Below are 22,359 nucleotides of genomic sequence, written 5' to 3' on the forward strand. Positions count from 1 at the left end.
CTCAATGCAAAAAAGCACCCATTTCTTCATATACCTGCTTGTGTGAGTTACTAATGGCCTTCATGGTAGGCATCTATCACTAATCTAATGAAAAATTTTTCCTCTGTGAAAATGATTTTGAAAATTCTTGCTGAGACTTTGAAAACACCCTCTCTGAAAGTTGTATAACAATAGAATTTATTATGCTTAAAGATTTCATTTGCTGAAAGTTGTATAACAATAGAATTTATTATGCTCAAAGATTTCATTTGCAGGGAAGCGGCGACTTTGATCGTGAGAGGCAAGAGAGCGAGAGAGCGAGACAATACCTGCTGCAGGGAAGCGGCGACTTTGATCGTGAGTTGCAGGGAAGCGACGATCGTGAGAGGCAAGGAAGCGACGACCAGCGACTGACCTGCGACCGAGAGAGAGAGACAGGGAAGCGACGAAGGAGAGAGAGGGCAGCGGCGAAGGAGAGAGAGGGCACCGGCGACCGACCTGCGATCGACCTGCGACCGAGAGAGAGAGACAGGGAAGTGGCGAAGGAGAGAGAGGGCAGCGGCGACTGACTTGCGACCGACCTGCGACCGAGAGAGAGAGACAGAGAAGCGGCGAAGGAGAGAGAGGGCAGCGGCGACTGACCTGCGACCAACCTGCGACCGAGAGAGAGAGAGAGGGAAGCGGCGAAGGAGAGAGAGGGCAGCGGCGACCGAGAGAGTGAAAACCTGCAATAGGTTTTCCTTAGGATTTGGGGGTTTTTAATCGTGAGATGGAGAAAAGGGATTGTGGGGGTTTTGAATAGATTTGTTCTTTTAAGTTTCTAAAAGAATAGAAAAGCAACTTTTTGGTACTCTTGCAATGTATTCTTTACTCATTCTTTTTCATTGGTTCATTCCGGGGGAATACAAAAATGAACCGGACGTGTCAAACATATTTCTGTTCTATTTGCATTCCCGCAGAATAGAAGAACACCAGAAACATTCTCCCAGAGTGTTATCAAACGGCACCTTAATGATCTAAGAATAAACCTTAAAAAAAGCAATACGATCTCCTGCAAAATTCCATTCTCTTAAGAACAAATGGAAAATGGTGGAATTGAGGGCAAAATGATCAGCCGTAAAAAATAATGTATCTAATTCTTCACGGGATGTCCAAAATGACCAGCCGTCAAAAACAATGTATCTAATTCTTAATAGGATGCCCATTCAACTCATAAGATTGGATAAGAAACGAGAGAAGTGTTGGGGGATCCTCTCCAATAACTAACTGGGGCGCCCAATATACATCCAACAATTGATAGGATATCCGTGTCTATATATTCAGATCCGTGTCAATGTATTGAGATCCTTTGTCTAATCCTACACGCTGAACATCGAGGGAAAGAGACTAGATTATTGATATTTTTAGCACCCCTCTTTAATTACTACGCGTTTTAAAACTGAGGGGTTTGTCCCACATACAATATTGTGGTTCGATGTAGGTTCCAGAAGCTACAAATGTTACATGAGTCGAATTTTTTAAGTTTTTAAAATCGAATTCACGCCATCCCATGTTCTCTCCCTCTCTTTCATTAGTCTTTTCCCAATCGACTTTGTTAACGCGGTGGCGCAATCACGGGGATTTCTTGAAGGCGTGGTTTTTCTGGAACCGTTCTGAACCCCACGACGAGTTTAGCTTTTGTGATTCAATCTCGTTCCTCTGTCTAGGGCTTTCTTCTTAATCTGTTATTGAACCTTTATCCCTTTTTTTTTTATCTAATGGCGAGTACGCAGGGAGGTGCGCTGTTTGGCGCTCCTTACAGATCGAGGTAGGTACTCCAATCGTTCGGAGATAGGAATCTGGCGCATTTTTTTTCTTCTGATCTCTCTTAGATAATTTTATTTTAATTGTTGCAGAGAAGGTCTTAGCACGAGACCCGTGTCTAATTCAAATGAAGTGCAAGTGCAGATCGATCCTGTGCACGCGGATTTGGACCAAGAGATCGTTGGTCTCCATAGAAAGGTTAAACAATTGAAAAATGTAAGTTCTTTTTCATCCCATTTTTTGAAATCTTGTTGTTTAGATTTAGGAAATTAAAAAAATTATGCAATCTCTAGATTGGAAATTTCCTTCATTTTCGGCTGTTGTGATTTTTCGTGTTTATGGGGAGTACTGCCTAATTCCGCCTAATACCAATCCATTAATGGAATATCGTTTATTGCATGATTAGAGTGCACTTCGCTCTATTGTTCAATGAGTTGATTTATTCTTTTTACTGTCAGAGGAATCGTGCTGGAAAGGTAGGATTTAACTGTTAAGACACTGCAACAACACCAAGAGTTCTCGAGTTAAGCCTCCTGTCTGTTATTTACTTCCCCTCCCTACCTATCCCCCCCAACCCCAACCCCAACCCCAACCCCCCCCCCATCCCAAAAAAAAAAAAAAAAAAAAAATTTCAAGACATTATCACCAAGCGAAGAACTTTTTTTCCTGGGGTGTTGGTTGGGGTGGAAGTTTGGTTCAAAACACAAGCATTAGTGTAACTGAAGAAATTGGGTCAAATTACTGGCTTTTGAGGTAGCAACTCCCACACAGTGCAACAGGAAGAGTCAGGGAGGATCAAGGTTCCAGTAATCGTATTTGGGGATGGAAAATTCTGATTCAAATCGGTCCACAGATACATTTTTTGGGATTTGACCTGTTCAAAACGCAAGCATTAGTGTAGCTGAAGAAATTGTTCAAATTACTGGCTTTTGAGGTAGCAACTCCCGCACAGAGCAACAGGAAGAGTCAGGAGGATCAGGGTTCAAGTAATCGTATTTGGGGATGGCAAATTCTGATTCGAATCGGTCAACAGATACATTTTTTGGGATTTGACCTGGATTCAGCATAATAAATAAAAGAAAAAAAAATCAATTATTCTCTCTCTCAAGCAGAACTTCCTGCTCCCTGCAACTCTCTGCCATCCTCTCCACCTTCGACACCACCCCACCTCCGCCCTCAGTCATGCCTCCAACCCTCTGCCCTCTACGCTGCAAGTAGAGTCTGTATGGACACTGGTAAGGCTCTACCTGCTTTTGTACGGACACAAACTCTTCCTCTCTCTTGGAGATTTCAACTCCTAAAACTTTCTATAGACAGGGAAAAAATACGAGAACGGAGAGGAGAAAAAGACAAATCCCTAGCTCCTCCTCCACTAGAGAAAAGAACTCCCAAGTTCCAAAATTTTTAACCACCACCACCTTAACCACGAATAGATAAATTAAAAAAATATTTCAAGACTAAAAAGAGTCAAAGCCCAAAGTGGAAGATAGGGATGCAGAAAATGTTAAGAGAGCTTGAAATTCCCATTTTGAAGTAAAAATGTCCAAGAAAGAAAACCGCATGGGTAGATCTCGCTGTTGGAACAACCAGATTTGAAGCTCCGTCGCAAGGTTCAAAATCTCGTTTCATTTCAGTGTTTTAGTGGGTTCAGAAGCTGAAGTTTCGTTTCGTTTTGGCAAAATTTTGGCCGAAATGGTGTATTTTTTTGTTTGTTTCGGTGGTCAAATGGCCATATTTTGACCTGAAACTTGGTGGGTAACTTATTTTAAGATTAATAACATGCTTAGAACATAAAAATGCAAAAAATATTAGGATATGACATTGTTTTAGAGTTGCACCTTTGTTTGGCAGCAACCGTCGAACTGTTTTGAAAATTTTACCTGGTTTTGAAGAAAACTTTACATTTCCTAAGTTTTGAATGTGTAGATCTTGTAGGAATCCAATGGAAGTCAAAATGTGTGATGATGTGGTTAATTAGAGGCTTGTTGGAGACTTGAAGTGTTTTTCCTTCAAAATATGCAAATGAAACCGAAACCACCGAGACAGGCGAGACAGTTGAAATTTTGACTGAAATATAGAAATTTCGGCTGAGATATGGTATTTATAACACATGGAATGTACCGAGACAGGTGAGATACTGAAACAATACCGAAATTTCGACCCAAATTTTGTACAAATGTTATTTTGGGCCTTATTTCGTTTCGGCCAAAAACAAAAAACACCGCAATTTATTTCGGCGAGATTTCGAACCATGCTCCGTCACAATAGAAGTGCCATTCGTGATCTTAGAGGTTCTACCTTTGGTGATTCAACCCACCATTTCTCTCTGTTGTTGGAGATACCACTTTGATTTATTAATTCTTAACAAGTATTTGGGAAAATGCAAGACCCATTTGGGATTCCTGCTTTCTTTTCATCTGGAGAGAAGCTGGCTGATGATCTGGCCACCATGACCAGGTCAGGCCAAAGTGTGTTCGTGTTGGGCTCTCCTTCTCTTCTTCAAAACTTGGAACTTTGTGCGAGGGCAAGATTTTAATTTCGAGGATCGTTAGTCATCTGAGTTGAAGAGGATGCAGGGCGGTGTATTGATTTCGAGGTCCTATGAACATTTCCTGGCTTTCCCTTCCCCTCCCGCTGTGTCCTACTCCCCTTGCCCCTCCATCTCCTAGTCTCTCTCAAAATCTTTGCTCTTTCGGAAGTTTCCATTGGTATTTTTAATACCTGAGAAATGGCCACATGGCAAGCATGCATTTGACGGAATTGGGTTGGATTGGCCAATTCCCAGTCCTACCCAATTTCCTAACTGATCCTCTGCACCACTGCAGAATTGGGAAATAATCGGTATCAGGTTCAGCCAGTTCCAACAATCCATTTCCGATTCTGATTCCTCAACTTATGGGGAGGATCCATATATATTTCTGATGCTTTCCCTTTGTGTACACATACTTTAGTCTTCATTGCAGTGTATTAAATCTTTGACCACCCGCTTTTCTGGTTCTCTAATTGAAAATTCCAGATTGTTAATGGTGTGGTGATGTAAGGTTGCTTTATACTAGGTAAACAACCCTAGTTGATTGAGCACTCCAACCCAAACTCATAAAATTATGTTCAAATCTGATCAACAGTTACACCTAACCAAAACTGGAAAACAGGGCTGAAGGAAGAGATCTGTTACTCACAAACCAAGACTCAAGGGAGCCTGATATACTGGTCGAGCGGCCCCTTAGATGTGCTGACCAAGCCCTCCAAAGGGTCTTGTGATCAGATCTCAGGTTCTGGGAGATCTGAAGTAGGTCCCAAATTAGGAAATGTTTAGGAGAAAGTTACTGAAGCTGCTCAAGGCCTCCAAAGGCCAAACCCTCTTAGTCGAGTGACCTCCTTTGTGTCCCCAATAGACCCCTAAAAGGGTTCCAAAAGTTGACTGTTAGTTTGGGATTTCTCGAGGAAATCGATCTATGCCAAAACCCCGACTACTTGCTGAAATCAATTTTGGTTCCTTTTGCTGAACTTCAATCTGATATTGTGAGTGGGCTTCAGGGCTTCAACAGGCTTGTAATCACTCTCAAAACTCAACATTGATAGCAGAAAACAAAGACAAAAGGAATCGATGTAAGGTTGAGGAAGGGGGAAGAAAAAGGGATTGGGTTGGGCATATGACTCAGGTTTTGGCATCTCACCCACTCGAGCGAGTTGGACCCATCACAATTTGGGAGGCTCTAAAGTAGATATTGAACAAAAAATTTGTTCTTGATTTTGAGAAAATGCTCTTCCGTAAGATGGTCGACTTCCATAGAGTTCCACAATTTGTTCTCCAGATGCAAACTCTAAAGAGACGTCATCAATGGACTGAACATAGAGATCTGGTTAGAGCTTGCTAACAAGTATTGCAGATTATTTGATGTGGTAGTTGCATATGTCAAGACTGCTAAAGAGAAGTAGTCATCTGAAGGAGATGATCAAGACTTCTTCAGACTACAGGTCTACACCCAAGTTTGAGGAAAGGAAGATTGGGCCTAGTATGGTTGATGAAAAGAAGCTTGAGATCTCCAAGGGCAGCGAATGTTTGAAAACATTGTATGTCACAATTGTGGCTATAAAGGTCACTTTGGTTGCAGGTGCCCCCACAATACTTGCCTTGTGAATGTAGCTGAGACATAGTCAACAAATAAAGGTAGCAATAATGATGTGTATGATGATTATCCTTATCTTCTTGATCCAAGTGATGACATTGAATATGATTATGATTATGATAATGATGTTAAAGCCAATTCAGTCGGCCTTACTTCCTTCTCCAGTGGGCTAGTAGAGAAGGCTCCCCTTTTTTATAGTAGGGTATTCTAATACATGGTGAGGATGCAATAGCAGTCCAAACGGTTGTTGACACGGGAGTGGAACCCAACCTCATCTCTGCATACCTAGTTCGGACAGTTAATCTTTCATAAAAGAAACTTCTCAAGAAAATCTATGTGCAAGGTTTTAGCCCTAATGCTAAAGAAGACGCTAGTGGAATAATGTGAGTCGACCTACATATTGGGCCACTTCACTACGGGGTGCCTTGCTAGTCAGCCCCCTACCACATTGTGATGTTCTATCAGGATGACCTTAGCAACGAAAGGCTGGTATTCTCAATGATGGTTCCACGGAACACCATCAAGGTGAAACTAGGAGGGCGAATATTTCTGATGTTGTATCACTCGTTGACGGATGGATATGCCTTGATAACAATAGAGGGCTCCTCTTGCTTTGAGTCACTCTCTCCTTCCCACTAAGAATTTTTCGACCGTCTTCCCCAATATATACCACTTCAATGTTGAGTTTAATACGAGGTATCTTGGGTTCACCACCTAACTTGACAGAGTCAAGTTCTTTAAGAGCAAGAGAGCTTATGCAAATAAACATAGGGTCGGATAGGAATTTATTTATTTGTTTGGGTTATTTTTGTAATTAATATTTATTTTTCCCTTTCCGTTAGTAGTCGATTGGTTGTAGAGTTGAGAGTTTGATTTAGAGTTTGTTTCAGTTAGGAGTTTTCCTTTTTCTTTAATGTAGAAGTTGGTTATACTAGGTAAACAAACTTCCAATATGTTAAGCTCAAACCAATGCCAAATCTGATCTCTCTAATTAACCTCAACAGAAATCAGAATTAGGGATAGAGAACAAGGGAATTAAGAACCAGAAGTTTAGATGATCAACACTATTCCAATGAATCAGAAATAGCCCCCAAAATAAGCACTTACAGCAGCAAGAGCTAATCCAGAAAACAAACTGACAACAACAGACAGAAACCCAGACAGAACTGGTTTCGGCCAGATTAGAGGGAGCGTTTGTAACTGATATTTGGCTGAGTATCAGAGGGTAAATGCCTGGTCGATTGTTCCCCTTAGAATGGTCTTTAACTCCTCCAAAGGGTTTCCAGAAATACTGAACAGAGGTTGAGAGAACAGGTCCTGTTGCTACTTTTGAAATCCCTTGCTTCTGAGAAGAAATGATGGCTGGTCCTGCAACTGGACTCTGTAGAACATCCAATCAATGCTCTAAAATTACTCTCAGATCTCCCTCACACAAGCAATAATAGACAATAGAAAAAGAAGAAGAAAAGAAGATGTCCAACACGATAGATGTGGTTGGGAAGGCTATCTCAGCTTGGGTATCTCACCCGCAGTTGTCCTAGTTGTTGTCTTCCTTTCTCAAGAAAGGGATCAAGCAAAATTGCAGCAAAACTTCATTATTTCAATAGTAATTTGTGTCTACAGCAACCCTCTTTATATAGAGGTCTGAATTACAAAAATTAGAAACTTGACACAAAGTAGAAATCAAGGAAAATAGAAGCTAATTCAAAATAGAAACTAATGCAATTAGCAACTAATTCAAAATAGAAACTACTGCAAAATAGAAACTACCACTAACTTCTTAGGAAACAAAATAGCAGCTAATAGGACTTCCTAAAACCATAACCATACTACTAAATTAGGAAACTAAAATAGCAGCACAAGGGAGCTTCCTATGCTGACCGGTTGCTTTAAGGCTGCTTCTTCCTCCTTCGACAATGGATCCCATGATGGGGATCTACATCAATTCCCCCTTTCTTAAAATCATTCATCTCCGAAGAATGGATGGACATATAGCGCTCTTAGAGATCCGTATCAAGACGCTAAAAATATCGGCATGGATCTAAGTGCTATCTTGTCGAGGACGTCCTTCCACTTGACTAGAAATGAGTAGTAACCCTTGCCATCATGAACAGTAGTGAACTTGTTGTTAAGAACTTCAATAACATCATTCTTAGGGGTCACAAATTGGGGAAGTCTCAAAGTATGCTCCGTATCTCCGTCATCAGAATGATGGCCCACATAAAGTGTAAGATCGCCAGCGTTGAAGACATTGTTGATCTTCATGGTAGGAGGAAACTCCAACATGTAGGCATTAGGACCAGTGTGCTTCAAGACCTTGTAGGGACCCGTATTCCGAGGATGGAGCTTGTGTACAGTACTGGGAGGGAATCGCTCCGGTGGAATTCGAACCATAACCATGTCACCTGGATGAAATTCCACATAATGGTGATGCTGGTTAGCATTTGCCTGATACCCATCATTACTAACGGCTATGTGACGGCGAACGTCAGCATGTATCTCTATGATATGCCTCAGAAACTCATCTGCTTCAACACTAACACGGGCATGAGGTGGCAATGTTACCATGTCAATCGGCCGTTGTGGTTAAAGACCAAGTACAATCTCAAATGGTGTACAATCGGTGGTACGGTTGATGGAACTGTTGTATGCAAATTCAGTTATGTCAAGAATAGAAGGCCATGTCTTCTCATAGTCACGAACTAGACAACGGAGGAAATTGCTAAGGCTTCTATTCACCACCTCCGTCTAACCGTTTGTTTGAGGATGGAATGCCGTAGAAAACTTTTAACTTGGTGTTAGTTTCTGCCAAAGGGTCTTCCAAAAATAACTCATGAATTTTACATCCCTATCAGAAATGATTGACTGTGACAAAACATGTATATGCACTATCTCTTTAAAAAAGAGCTTGGCTAGGTGACTTGCATCAAGAGTCTTCTTACAGGGTATAAAATGTGCCATCTTGGAAAAACAATCCACAACAACTAATATAGAGTCATACCTTCCCTGTGTAGGGGGTAAGCCTAGGACAAAGTCCATGCTTATGTCTAGCCAAGGTGCATGTGGAATGGGTAGTGGCGTGTACAAACCCACATTCTTCTTCTCTCCTTTAGCAAGTTGAGAAGTGCGGTATCATTAGATGACATGCTGAACATCCCTTTGCAAATGAGGCCAATAGTATAAATCCACCATCATAGAATATGGCTTGTCCTTGCCAAAGTGTCCACCTATTCCTCCTCCATGTAGCTCTCGAACCAAGTGGTGCCTTAAAGAGGTATTCGGAATACAAAGACATGTGCCCTTAAATAAATATCCATCATGAATGGAATACTTGTCATCCCGTCCTCCCGTCCTCCTTGTAATTTTCTGAACTCTTCAGCAAAATCAACATCATTAACATACTCATCTTTGATGTGTTCCATTCTTGTGCTTTGTACGGTAAATGTATTCATCATTAGCACCTTCCGACTAAGCGCATCAGCCACTTGATTTTCTTTTCCAGCTTTGTATTTGAGAGCAAATACATACTTTTGCAAATAAGAGATCCATTTAGCATGTCGATTGCTAATGGTCTTTTGGGAATGCAAGTACTTGAGTGCCTTGTGATCCGAATACATTATGAACTCCTTGCTGACCAAATAGTATCTCCAATGCTTGAGAATTTGAATGACGACATAGAGTTCCAAATCATATGTAGAATACCTTCTTTTTGCATCATTCAACCTTTCACTGTAGGAGGCAATCAGATGACTAGCTTGCATAAGCACTCCTCCTATCCCCACATGGGATGTATCGGTAGCCACAACATGAGATCAAAATTAGGTAGCCTAAGCACCGGGGCTTCTGTCATCTTTTGTCTGATCACGTTGAATGCTTTAGTGGCAGCCGGGGTCCATTGGAATGGCGCTTTCCCTCCTTTCATGCACTCCTTGATAGGTGTCATAATATCGCTAAAATTCCGCATGAGCCGTTTATAGAATGAGACAAGGCCGTGGAAACTGCAAACCTCTGTCAAAGTCTTAGGAATAGGCCAATCTACCATGCGCTTAACCTTCTTGGGATCAGCTTCTATACCTTGAGAGGACACAATAAACCCAAGGAAGATAACTTTAGACAACATAAATGAACACTTCTTCAAATTGTTGTAGAGCTTCTCTTCCCGTAGCACCCTCATCGCACGCCTCAAATGTTTAAGATGCTCATCTTGGGCTTTGCTGTAAATTAATATGTCATCAAAGTATACCACAAGGAACTTGCCAATAAGGGGGTGTAACACATGAGTCATCACTCTCATAAAGGTACTAGGTGCATTAGTAAGGCCAAAGGGCATAACCTTCCATTCGTACAATCCTTCGTTTGTCTTGAAAGCTGTCTTCCATTCATCCCCTGGATGAATCCTAATTTGATCATATCCACTTCGTAGATCAATCTTCGAAAAGATAGTGGCTCCCGTTAGCATATCCAACATATCATCTAAACGGGGAATGGGAAATCTATACTTTACCATGATCTTGTTGATGGCACGGCTATTAATACACATACGCCATGATCCGTCCTTAAGTGTCAATAGGGCTGGTACAGCACACGGACTCATGCTTTCTACTAGAAATCCTTTTCGCAAAAGGTCATCCACTTGTCTCTTGAGCTCGGCATGCTCGGTAGGACTGAGACGATAAGTGGGCAGATTTGGTAATATTGATCCAGGCACTAGATCAATAGCATGTTGTATGTCCCTCATAGGTGGTAGCTCATCCGGCAGCTCATGGGGTACCAAATTTGAAAAATCAGCCAACAAATCTCTAATGGGTGGAGAATGTGTCACCTCTTTCACCAGTTCAACTTCCTTTGTAACAAGGGCTAGAATCAGTCCGTTTTCTTCACATGTAACCAAGAATTCTCTATGGGCCAGCACGTACAATTTCTTGTCCACCATGTGTTTCTTACTTGTGCTTGCCTTATATGGTTGCTTCTTTGGAAGGGGCCTTCTCAATATTCTTCAAAACATGTTGCCTTCGTACTTGGGTAGCCCTCAACTTAGCTTTCACTTGAGGTATGTTGAGTGGGTTCAAAGTAAGAGGCTTGCCTTTGTGATCGAAGAAACACCGGTTCTTGGCACCACCAACCAAGACATTATTGTCCTATAGCACAGTCTTCCAAGCAACACATCAGTTAACACCATAGGAATTACATCACACCACACATTCTCTTCATATCCTGAGATCTTCAATGGCACAGAACATCGCTGATTTACAGCCATGGTATTATTGTCTAGACGTGACACCTTGGAGGGTTGTGGATGGGGTTCGGTCTTGAGCTGTCTCTCAATCACAAAAGCTTGAGACACCACATTTACACAACTCCCGCTGTCCACAATCACTTGAGCCTTGTGAAGTCCACTAGTCATTAACGTATAGAATATGTTATGTCTCCTCCAATCTTCTCCCTTTGATTCAGCCATCAGAATTTTTGCAACCACATTAATAGTAGTATATCGGTCATCATTTTCTTGTGCATATTCAACCTCGTACTCATCTTCCATTCCTTCAACGGCGACATTCACAACCCAATCATCATCTTGGGGTTCATGGATTTGCATGTCCGGGTTGGATTCAATTGCGGTGATGATGGAATTGGCTCTTCCATGTTTAGGATATAATTTGGCAGTGTCCGGTACCACCACAATGGAAGCACTTCATTGTTGCTGTCTCTCCCCCAACCATTGGACTCTTACCCATATTCTGTGTGACTTGTGGAGCTCGGGTAGGGAATCCACTAGGTTTATTTCGTGCATATGGCTTCTTAACTTCAATGGGCTGATTATACCTTCTTGGGGCTGATTTGATCAAATCTTTTGCCTCTTAAGGACTTTTCAATACATTGATTCAAAGTGGAAAGTTCTATTACTCCAATTTTATCACGGATGTCATGTCGTAGTCCAAACTTGAATCGAGACATAAGCAGTTCCTCATCCTCGCGATAAACACATGTACGTGAGAGTAAATCATTAAACTTATCAATGTATTCCTCGACAGTCCTGGTACCTTGTCGAATAGTGTTGAGCATGTCATAGAGACGGCGTTGGTATGTTGGGGGAAGGTATCTATCACTGAGTATTAATTTAAATTCCTCCCAATTGCGAGGCTCTCTCCATCTCCATATCAGTCTATCCTCTTTAGCTTTTCACCAATCCTTAGCACCACCTGTAAGCTTGGTGATAGCCAGTTGGACCTTCCTTTCCTTAGACATACGGAACCACCGAAAATAGTCATCTAATGCATTCAGCCAATCATGGAAATAGATAGGGTCATGTTTTCCATTATATTCCTTCAAGTCCAACTTCTCCTTTTAAGTTGCATCATGGGGAAAATGGGGTCCATTATATTCATCAACCCTTCACCTCCACCATACGTACGGGCTGGTACGTTCCTTCGAACAGGGACTGTAAACCTTCTTGGTGGATTATTGTTTTCATTCACCGTGGGTTGAGCATTAGATTGGGCAGCAATGGTCTCCTTTAACTTTTCAAATTTTAGGTCCATCTTGTCCATCCTTGAGGTCAACTGTTGGTGGGATTTCATCATGTCCTCCAGTGAGTATTGGTTATAGCCTTCTCCAGCCATAGCTCTGATACCACTTCATGTAAAAGTAGGTCACACTAGGTAAACAAACTTCCAATATGTTAAGCTCAAACCAATGCCAAATCTGATCTATCTAATTAAGCTCAACAGAAATCAGAATTAGGGATAGAGAACAAGGGAATTAAGAACCAAAAATTTAGATGATCAACACTAATCCAATGAATCAGAAATAGCCCGCAAAATAAGCACTTATAGCAGCAAGAGCTAATCTAGAAAACAAATTGACAGTAGCAGACAGAAACCCAGGTAGAACTGGTTTCAGCCAGATTAGAGGGAGGGTTTGTAACTGATATCTGGCTGAGTATCAGAGGGTAATTACCTGGTCAATTGTTCCCCTTAGAATGGTCTTTAACTCCTCTAAAGGGTTTCCAAAAATACTGAACAGAGGTTGAGAGAATAGGTCCTGTCGCTACTTTCGAAATCCCTTGCTTCTGAGAAGAAACGATGGTTGGTCCTGCAACTGGACTCTGTAGAACCTCCAATCGATGCTCCAAAATTACTCTCAGATCTCCCTCACAGAAGCATTAATAGAGTATAGAAAAAGAAGAAGAAAATAAGATGTCCAACACGATAAATGTGGGTGGGAAGGCTATCTCAGCCTAGGTATCTCACCCACAGCTGTCATAGCTGTTGTCTTCCTTTCTCAAGAGAGGGAGCAAGCAAAACTTTATTATTTCAATAGTAATTTGTGTCTACAGCAACAAAAATTAGAAACTTGACACAAAGTAGAAACCAAGGAAAATAGAAGCTAAATCAAAATAGCAACTAATGCAATTAACAACTAATTCAAATTAGCAACTAATGAAAATAGAAGCTAATTCAAAATAGAAACTAATGCAAGTAGCAACTAATTCAAAATAGAAACTAATGCAAACTAGAAACGACCACTAACTTCTAATTTAGGAAACAAAATAGCAGCTAATAGGACTTCCTAAAAACATAACCATACTACTAAATTAGGAAACTAAAATAGCAGCACAAAGGAGCTTCCTATGCTGGCCAGTAGCTTCAAGGCTGCTTCTTCCTCCTCCGGTAATGGATCCCATGATGGGGATCTACATCATTATTTTTTCTTATATATGGTTTCTCCTCCTCTACTTTGTCAGTTACGATCTGAGTTCTTCTTCTCAGGTGTGACCAATCTTCTCCTCCTCTCTTATTCTTTATTCTTGCTGCTGTTGTCTCCCTCCTGCTACAGGTAGCTCCTGTGTTGTCTAACCGGTTGCTGCTTGCTTAGCTTTGTTACATCCAAGGATTAAAGTATCGGTATCGGTCGCCGTATCGGTCGGTCAAAATTAAGATACGTATCGGAGGGTATCGTATCGTATCAGAGATACACTAATATACGCTAAAGATACACACATAAATGGATAGGAAACATTTTTTTAAACACTTTTGCATAAAGAATTTGTTAAAAAAAGCTATTGATAACATGTATTATGCATAAACACTAAATTGAGGGTATCATACAAAGAATTCAAGGTCTGTAGTTGTCCCATAAATGTAAAATCCTTGTTCCCAACCTTGATTTCCACTTTAGTTAGAGAGAAATATGGCTGACAGCAACTTTGGAAAAAAAACCCTTCAAAAAATCGTTTTTTTATGAAAAAATACCCATATTGGCCATTATATGACCATAGCGCCGATACGTATCGATACTCACCGATACGTACCGATATATATATATATATATCGATACTCACCGATACATGCTGATATATATTGATACGTACCGATCGATACATATCGATACTCACCGATACGTACCGTTACATACCGAAACGTACATTTTACCTCTATTTTATATTTTTCATAGAGTCGTATCGAGGCATGTCGTATCGTATCGATGTGTATTAGTGGTGTATTGATGCATATCGGTATGTATTGTAGGATATATATCGATACGAAATGATTTAAAAAATTCAATGTATCGTATCGGTGTGTATCGTATCGGCCAACTAAATTTAAGATACGTATCGGAGGGTATTGTATCGGTATCGGAGATACTTAAAACCATGGTTACATCTCTTCCAACACTACATTTTTAACTTTCTGATTGCATTCTCTCTTAAATCTTAAGTGGTATACAACTACTGTAGCTTCATTCCAGAGTATGACCTACATTCACTGTTTTCTGGGTTTTTTTCTTTCCCCCTCTGCAACTGGCCATCGCACCACCTAAACCTTGCTTAAAAGATAGTTTTCTGCCCTGGGCCTTGTTAAATGGCCTAAGCGATTCTGCCTTTGAAGTCCCAGACCAGACTGAGAATGTTGAGTGAGTTACAGCTCATTTGTTTGATAAGGTTTATTGCTGGGCACTATTCATATTGTTGGGAAGAAGTTCTTATTGCTTTTAGTACCATATCTTACATTATTTACCATTAAGCCATTCTAGTTCTAGGCTTGTTTGATTCATTCCGATCTCTATTTTTAGTTTCCAAAACTACCCTCCCCTTAAACTTTGCTTCCTCATAAATCCCTACTTTGTATTCTTCACTTTATAGCCCTAAACTTTTACATAATTACAGAGTTTCCATCATCTTTAAAATTTGATCTGGTTATCACTTGGGTGGACCCATAGCAACCCATAATCAGCATTATTGAACCCAAGATCACAAGATCACATCAGTTCTTTTTCGGTGTTGGGCTTCCCACACGTCACCTCTTGGTAATGTAAAGCTAGGACTTAAAGATCCTATCTCCAGGCAGGATCATAATATATAACAGCAATTAATCAAGTATAAGTAGTTCTTTAAATCTGCAGTAAGACAATAACAGTAGGTCACAACCCCAATTAAATACCTCAACAAACAATCAGTCCAAACTCCAACCGTAGGCTACAATTAGGTCATAGAAACTCAGATATTAGATCATTCAAACTTCGAAGAACTACAATATCACAAAGCGCATCAAGTTGGGATTACCAGTCGAACTCAGTTGTTCACAGTAGGAGTCAGATCTCAGAAACTGGGCCTGATGATAAAACTATCTGAAGAACAGCAGAAAATTTTGATTTAGGGCAGAATTTGAGAGATTTCTTGTGTCTCAAAGACCTGGCCTCATGGCCCGACAACTTTGTTCAAGTGCTCTTTAGGAGGGGCCTGAATGGTCCTCGAAATATGGGCTTCAATAGACAAACAGGTTGGAAGAACTGGGTTGCAGCTTGCTGCAGAGAAAACCCAATAGAGCAGTATCGCAGGCTCTTTTTATGGTGTCTTAGATCAGCAGCAAGCAACCTCAGTGAGTGAATCTTATATGGGCTTCAAATAGGTCTCGAAGGGACTAAATAACACTCATAGAAAAGGGAAAGAATAAGTGATGTAGATTGGGCTTGTAAAAGAAGGGGATGCTGGTCCCAATCGAACCAGGCCAGCCAGTTCCAATTCTGGCCACTCGAACCAGCAGCAAGCCAGCTCCAACATGGGCCAATCGAGCAGCCAAACTGCCGTAACTCTTCATGCAGGTACTGTTCACGTGGACAGTACCTTGGGGTCCAATATTGATAGCTGGCTTGGAAGAGATCCTGCCAATAGTTGTTAGGATATTAGATATTAATTTTTTATTTACTTTTTTTCTTAGCTAGCAAGTAGTTATGTTTAGGTAGGATTAGTTTCCTAAAGTGTTAGTTTCTATTTTTATTTCCTTGTTTTAGTCTTGGCAGGCAAGCTCTGTAATTTAGGAAGCTTTTGTTCCCTTAGTTAGGAGTTACTATTCCAATACTTTCTTTTTATTTGTTATTTCCTCCTCAGTTTAGTTTCCTGTTTCTGTTTGGAGCACAAAGTCAATACTTTCCATATTTGTAGTAGCTTGGCCAAAGCTATAAATTGGCCCCATCGATTGTGATAGTTATAGATTTAATTTTAAACAATGCTTTATGCTTGCTGCATATTATTGAGTACTGACTTGAGATAGGTTGTTCATCAACTGAGAGAGTTGAGGGTGGGAAATCCAGGCTGAGATAGCCATCCCCTATCCCCCCTTTCTATCCCATGATTTCCCTTCTCTTCATTGTGAGTGAGTTGTTTGAGAGTTAATTACAATCAGACTGAAGCCTTGTAGACCTTCGGCAACTTGAGTTTCAGCAAGATCACTCAGATCCAAAGATTAGAATCAGGGTTTTGGCTAGATCGACTTTGGCCAGATCTCCCAAATTAGAGATCCAATCCATAATCCCTTTTGAGGGTTTGTCAAGGACCCTAAAATAGTCACTTGACCAGAATATCAAGGCCTTTCGAGGCCTCCTGAAGGAGCGGCAGGATTTCTCCCATTCAGCTTGTGAAACCCTAATTCTTGTCCTGCTCTGGAAAGCGAATGGTTTCCAGCCATATTTGGAGGACTGTTTGAGGGTGTCCTTAGCCAATTCGGTCCAAGTTTGAGGCTCATCAGAGCCTTGGTTGTGACTTGTGAGTATATGAATTTACCCTATTTCACAGATTTTCAGATCCTGCCTGGGGTTCGGTCCTATGTGATCTAGCCTGACATCAAGAAGAGGGATAAATGGGTTGAGTCTCTCTCATCCCTGGGCCTCTCACCCTCTCATAGGTCTCTCACCTCACTGCATCACAGCATAGTTTGCAATTAACTGTGTTTTTCATAACTCAGATTGTGGCATTTCTCCTTCAGCCTGTGTTAATAATAAGCATCGAGAGTGACAAAATAGAAAACCAGTCCATGCGTGGATGTTTGATGACTAAGCCACTTGATTACTAGAAAATAGAAACTCCTAGCCAGTAAAAATAGAAACTAAATATCAGGAAACTCCTAGCTAAAGAAAATAGAAACTAAAGTTGAAAGTCTTCTAGGAATCCCACGCAAAGCAGCAACATCTCTTGGAATTGTCTCTCTGACATGTGATGCAGATGCCTTGGTTTGGCTGGACAGGACTGATCCATTATGGAGGCCTAAGCCACGACACAACCAACCCAAACCGAAATTCTGGTCTGGCCAGGGTTGGTAGTTGATGTTTAGGAAAGCAAATTAGTATGTTTGATTTTCTTTGCTTTAGAAACAGATACATAGGATTTCCTTTGCAATTAGTTAGTTTCCATTTTAGATTAGTTTCCATCTTTCAATTGCTTTCCAATTTTATGTGAGGACTTCTTTAAATTTCTGTAAACGATTATGGAGTTTTCAGTTTTTGAAGGAAATAATTGAATGAACCGATTGAGAGGTTGTTTGAGAAAGCCTGTGGGCTTGGTGTGCTTGTGCGACTCTTCCCCTGTTTTTTCTGTTCATAGCACTCGATTCTGTTCATCTTCTCTGCTGGGCGGTAATAACAAACACCCAACGAAGCATCTGAACCCCTGGCTGATACCGATTGGCTCTGAGATTAAGGTCGAAGGTTGCTGCCTTGAAAACAACTCAGACCCTAGAGAATCAACTCCAAAGTCTTTCTCTGCTTTGAGAATCAAACCTGCAATAGAGTTGAAACCCTATTTACCGCCAGGTACAGGTTCAGGTCCTTCAATACTTCTTGTGGTGGGTTCTTTCGTCGAGAGCCCTTTTGTTTTTGGAAGGTTTGAGGTTAGCAACTCTACATTTGGAAGATCAGACCTCACTGTGATGGAGATTGACAGAGTTCCTCTCTTTCGTTTCTCTGTTATACCGCCTCTGGTGTGGCTGTCTAGAAGTTGAAGACAAACCCCAACAGAATCGTTAGTTAGTGTCTTTACTCCCTTTTATTCTGAGTTCCTATTATGCCCTCCTATTTGTTTTAAATTCCCCATCTCCCCTACTTTTATTTTACTTCCTGGTTTACCCTCATCAAGTAACTATTAATTCCTTTTAAGTCCCCTCTCCCAAACAGCTCATTAATAATCTGGATATTTACAATACTGCCACTGCCTTTGATTATTGGGTACTCCTATTTGGGTGGGCCATTAAGCGATCCGAACAGGGTTTTCTAGACCCCGGTCTGCATTAACAAGCTGTAATTTCAAATTAAATCTTTCCTAAATATTCTCCATGCAAGCTGGTCCATGGGACCCACCAAGGTCTCCCAAATTATCTTCTCGCAAGGCAGCTTTCTGGCTGTGACACTGTTCATGTGAACAGTAATGTCAACAGTGTGTTGGCCTTCCAGAAGTTCACATACATAAGGAAGCTTTCAGCCAAGCTCTCCATGCTGGGCCATTCTTGGACTGAAAAATTGACTTTAATCTGATCCAAACATACTTGGTCGATAGACTTCTTTTGAGGCAGAATATGGCTGGACCAGTTACTTGATTCGATGGCCAAGATGCTCAGCTGTGAACCAACTTTGGGGAACCAAGACCAATTGAGGATTTTGCCTTCATCATTTGAAGCTTTGCTCCTTGTTGTATATCCTCTTGAGTAAATTTGCTTCCTATTAAATTTGGTTTCTTGCATAGTGAAGGGGGGAGGTGCAGTGGGGAGATTGAGTTAAAAAGTCAAGCAAAAGATGGCAATAGACAAATTGTCCCAACTATTGGTCCAAAGAATGTACTGAACCAGACCCAGATTCAGTATAGAATAATACCTATTGCAAAGCAGGAAAAACAAATCAAAACCAGACTAAACCAACTAGAGCAGCTGCACCGCAAGATTGAGGTTTCCCTTTGACTTGAGAGGGTCCTGTGGACCCACAGATGATCGTCTGTCGGAGAAACAAGCATATGGGTGTCTGGTCATGCTCATCAGCCTCTCCTGCTTAATCAAACCCAATGAGTGAAAACTGAAAAGGCTTTATACTAGGAACTGGAGGAGCTGAACATGCAATATTAGATTACAGTTCAGTGTAGATTATTCCATGTTTATGTATGAGGAGGTCATACATTAGTTGCCGGTTGAAAAGTAGGTATAAATATGCATTCTCTGAGGGCATGAACTTTTCAAATGCTTCTGATCAGAATACTTGACTGCAAAAGATTGTGATATACTTGTATCCAAGAAACTTCTTCCCTTGACAGGCCAGTTTCACAAGCACATGAAGATTGTCTATTTGCTGAGTCCTATGATTCTTTTCAATGCTTTCAGTACTTCATTATTATTGTTATTGTTATTGTTATTGTTATTGTTTCCTTGTGCATTCTGTTGCCTGAGTTCTTATTCAACTATCTATGGCTCTGCAGGTAGCTCAAGAGATCGGATCAGAAGCAAAATATCATAATGACTTTATTGCTCAGTTGGTAGGCTTCAAACTTCAGATATATTTGTTTGCTTTGTAGTAGTAGCTGTTCTATCTTTGATGGCTGTTCAGGACATCCATTGTTTTTATGTTTTCTTATACCTGATCTAGTTGAGTTCAATGACACTTACTGTTAAGATATCAAAAGTCTGGTTCAAAGCAACTACTGATTCGTTTTGTCATCATTATTTGAATCACTAAAACAACCTGAACAAAATTTTGTCCAAGTTTGCCATAAGTGTGTTAAGGTATGAGGGGTGGCACATTTACCTTCAAAAGGATGGATTAGATGTTTTAAACCATTTCCCGAGTGAAGACCAGTCAGTTTGACTTGACTAACCAGGACCTCATGGACTCGTTAACATAATTTGTTTAATGTATGACTGATGGTGGATTAGCCATTGCTTAGTTACAGTTGGTAAGTGAGCGGTATGTTTGTATTTTGTATAAAATACCTGGAAAATGTTATGGTATTTTCTGTTTATAAGCAAACTCAGCCTCCGCAATTCTTAAATTTTAAGCAATCCATTCTATCCTGTGCTACTCACTGGAGACATTTATAACTTTTTTTTTTTGGTTGATGAGGGAACACAGAACACTTAGTTCTTGCGTAGTCGACAATTCACCTAGTTCTCATCTTTTAGATTTGATTAGCAGCACCAAAAAAATTTCATTAATTGGAAAAAGCATAAGGATTTACAATATATACATTTGTTTGTATCAGTAGCTGTGCAAAATATACAAAAGAACTAACAAAGAAGATGGAAATACTTTGTGAACAGAAAATTTTCAAAGATCCTAAATAGAACTCCAGTCCAAGCCAAGATTGATGCAGCTGGGCGTGGGATTACTTGGGGTTAATTTTTTAATTTGGTTATTTATTTATTTTCTTTGTTTTTAGAGTAGGGTGTCGGTCAAGTAAGTTGGGTTAGAATCAATCTTTATATCCATTAGTAGATTAGAATTTAGAGTAGGTTCCTCTTTTGTTTCGGCTTAAAAACAGGAAAGTAGATTTACTTTTAGTCTTTAAATATCAGCTTGTACCCAACGATTTAGTTGGATTTTGAAGAATTGAGAAATGAATGAAGTTTCTGGTTTGAAAGCAATGGCTGTCGTGAGTGGTGTGAAGCTCCCTCTCCTTCCCTGACCTTCTTCTCATCTTTTCCCTCTTATCCTCTTCCCTTTCTATTTCGTTTCTGGTTCCTGCTCTTTCTTTCTTTACCTGAGAATACTTTGTTCTGCGCGGCAGATAGGACTGCCAAGAGGAGAGCTCGAGCTGACCAGATCATGGTCCAGCTCTGCCCTACATTTGGCCCTGGTTCAACCCAATAAACCAGGCCAGGGGGCATGCTGTTCTGGCCCTTTTATGGCTTCATCAATCTCATCAATGAGGGTAGGAAGACGGTCCATCGAGCAGCAGCTTCGTTCTCCAGTTTTGTCTTCAAAAGAAGCTTCTAGAAGATCCTCTAGCTATCCCTCATTGTTGAAGAAACAAGCTTCAAAAGGAGGAGTCCACCGACCATCAAATTATGCAAGTAGTTTAGGATTATTTAGTTTCCTTTTTGTCTTGTTGACAAATTAGTTTTGTTAATTTGAGTCTTAGGTAAGTTATTTTCCTTTTATTTGTCTCTTGTTAGACAAAGTAGTTAATTTCCTAGTTAATTTCCAAGTTGTTTGGAGTTCCCTTTTTTAGCACTCAACGATGTCATAATTTAATCATCCAAAAAAAAAAAAAACTATGTAATTAATTTTAAATCCTATAAAGAGGCTTTCAATTGAATAAAAAGACAAGTTGAATTTAATAATTTGAATGTCAACTCTTTGACTGAGAAAGCTGTTATTTGAGAGGATGAGATGCCTAAAATAGAGGAGTGAGATACACAACCCAACCACTTGTTCTCTCCCTTCCTACCTCCATCGGGGGGAAGAAAAAAGCAAAGAAGAAGAGGGAACAAGAAAATGGGGGGAAGGCAGAAAGAAGGCAGAAACAAGACAAATCCAAGTTGAACTATCTTTGTCAGTTTATTAGTATGTTTCTCTGTGAGTCGGATAATGATGGACTGCTTTCTCACCATTTTACTGCTTCTGGTTCTTAAAACAGCAAATGACACTGTTAAAAGCTCAAGCAGGGGTAAAGAACAACGTGAGGAGGTTGAACATGAGCATCATCCAGCAGGGCTCAAACAATGTCTTACATGTGGTTTTGTTTTGTCTATTTCTTTTCTTCGTAGTGTACCTCTTGGCGAAATTTTTCAGAAGATGAGAACCAGCTGACTAGTCAGCTATGGCTATGTAGGACAGAGAATGTACAGATTTGAGTAAAATGATTGATTTCATAGCCAAAATGTTGTTCTAGTACATGTTCCGTGGTAAAGCCTTTCTAAATTTTGCAGCTTTGATGCTGTCTTCGGATGGATTGCTCTTTAGTTTGTTCCCTATTCCTGATATACTGCTACTTACTAAAATATTGTAACGTAAAGATGCACATTTCTTACATGTAAATTAATCTTAAACAAATGGTGTTCAATCTTAGCAAATCGCTGAAGATGAACATATCTTAGAGTTATATCACCCTTTGTACCTGCTTTCCTGGGTGAACAGAACACACAAACTGTTCCCCAACAAATATTTCAGGGTGTCTATGTAATGGCTGTTCGAATCC

General features: G+C 40.4%; 1 protein-coding gene across 1 annotated transcript; it reads left to right on the top strand.

Annotated features, from left to right (window-relative positions):
* Positions 1–1,298: 1,298 nt before the first annotated feature.
* Positions 1,299–22,042, top strand: LOC122084233 (bet1-like protein At4g14600). The gene is made up of 4 exons (XM_042652319.1): positions 1,299–1,786; positions 1,875–1,998; positions 19,642–19,698; positions 21,799–22,042. The coding sequence occupies exons 1-4, from the start codon at positions 1,737–1,739 to the stop codon at positions 21,958–21,960; spliced, it is 393 nt and encodes a 130-aa protein (XP_042508253.1). The 5' UTR covers positions 1,299–1,736; the 3' UTR covers positions 21,961–22,042.
* Positions 22,043–22,359: the final 317 nt, after the last annotated feature.

The sequence above is a fragment of the Macadamia integrifolia genome, chromosome 7 (assembly GCF_013358625.1).
Source record: "Macadamia integrifolia cultivar HAES 741 chromosome 7, SCU_Mint_v3, whole genome shotgun sequence".
NCBI lineage: Eukaryota > Viridiplantae > Streptophyta > Magnoliopsida > Proteales > Proteaceae > Macadamia > Macadamia integrifolia.